Raw genomic sequence first — 693 nt, forward strand, 5'->3', positions numbered from 1 at the left:
AAATCATTTATATTTTATTATATTAATATTTCATATTTTTTAAAGTACAATAAATATTGAAATGGTAAATATATATTGAAAGGATAAAATTATTAAAATATATTTAATAAAATAGCTTAAAATTTAATAAATATATTTAATAAATATATTTAATAAATTGACAGGAGGCAATGTCATTTATGTGATAATATCCAAGTTAGTGTCCTTTTGTTGGCACTATTGGTATATATGTAAAGCTTCACGTTACCGGTCTGACCTGTGCTTTTATCCTCTTTAGCCCAACATTCCTATCTCAAACTGTATTGCAATGGACGTAATCTCTCAGAGATCTTCATCTTCAACTTTGAATCCCAACGCTCCGTCGTTCGTGCCTTTGGCTTATCGGACCGTGGAGGACTTCTCCGAGCAGTGGTGGAACCTGGTCCAGTCCTCCCCTTGGTTCCGCGCTTACTGGCTCCAAGAGCGCTTCCAGGATCCCCAAAATGACCCTAACCTTTCCGATATTGACGAAGTTGACCTCCCCGACATCGACGCTCTCTTCGACGACTACAACGTAGACGACGATAAGCGTAAGTTTGAAATCGTGAGAGTTGACTCGTCCGCGTTGCCGATCCAACTCACTAACTCACTTTTTTATCTCTTTTTGATCAGGTGAACAGGAAGAAGAGAGAGACTATTGCAGGGATTTGGTTT

General features: G+C 37.8%; 1 protein-coding gene across 1 annotated transcript in view; it reads left to right on the forward strand.

Annotated features, from left to right (window-relative positions):
- Positions 1-247: 247 nt before the first annotated feature.
- The window catches only part of LOC132187316 (protein EARLY RESPONSIVE TO DEHYDRATION 15-like), a 2,755-nt gene continuing 2,309 nt past the window's right edge, over positions 248-693 (forward strand). Inside the window, exon 1 of the mRNA XM_059601595.1 lies at positions 248-569. Coding sequence (XP_059457578.1) covers positions 308-569 — 262 coding nt within the window. The 5' untranslated portion in view covers positions 248-307. The remainder of the gene's footprint in view (positions 570-693) is intronic.

Source organism: Corylus avellana, chromosome ca7 (genome assembly GCF_901000735.1).
Source record: "Corylus avellana chromosome ca7, CavTom2PMs-1.0".
In the NCBI taxonomy this organism is placed as follows: domain Eukaryota; kingdom Viridiplantae; phylum Streptophyta; class Magnoliopsida; order Fagales; family Betulaceae; genus Corylus; species Corylus avellana.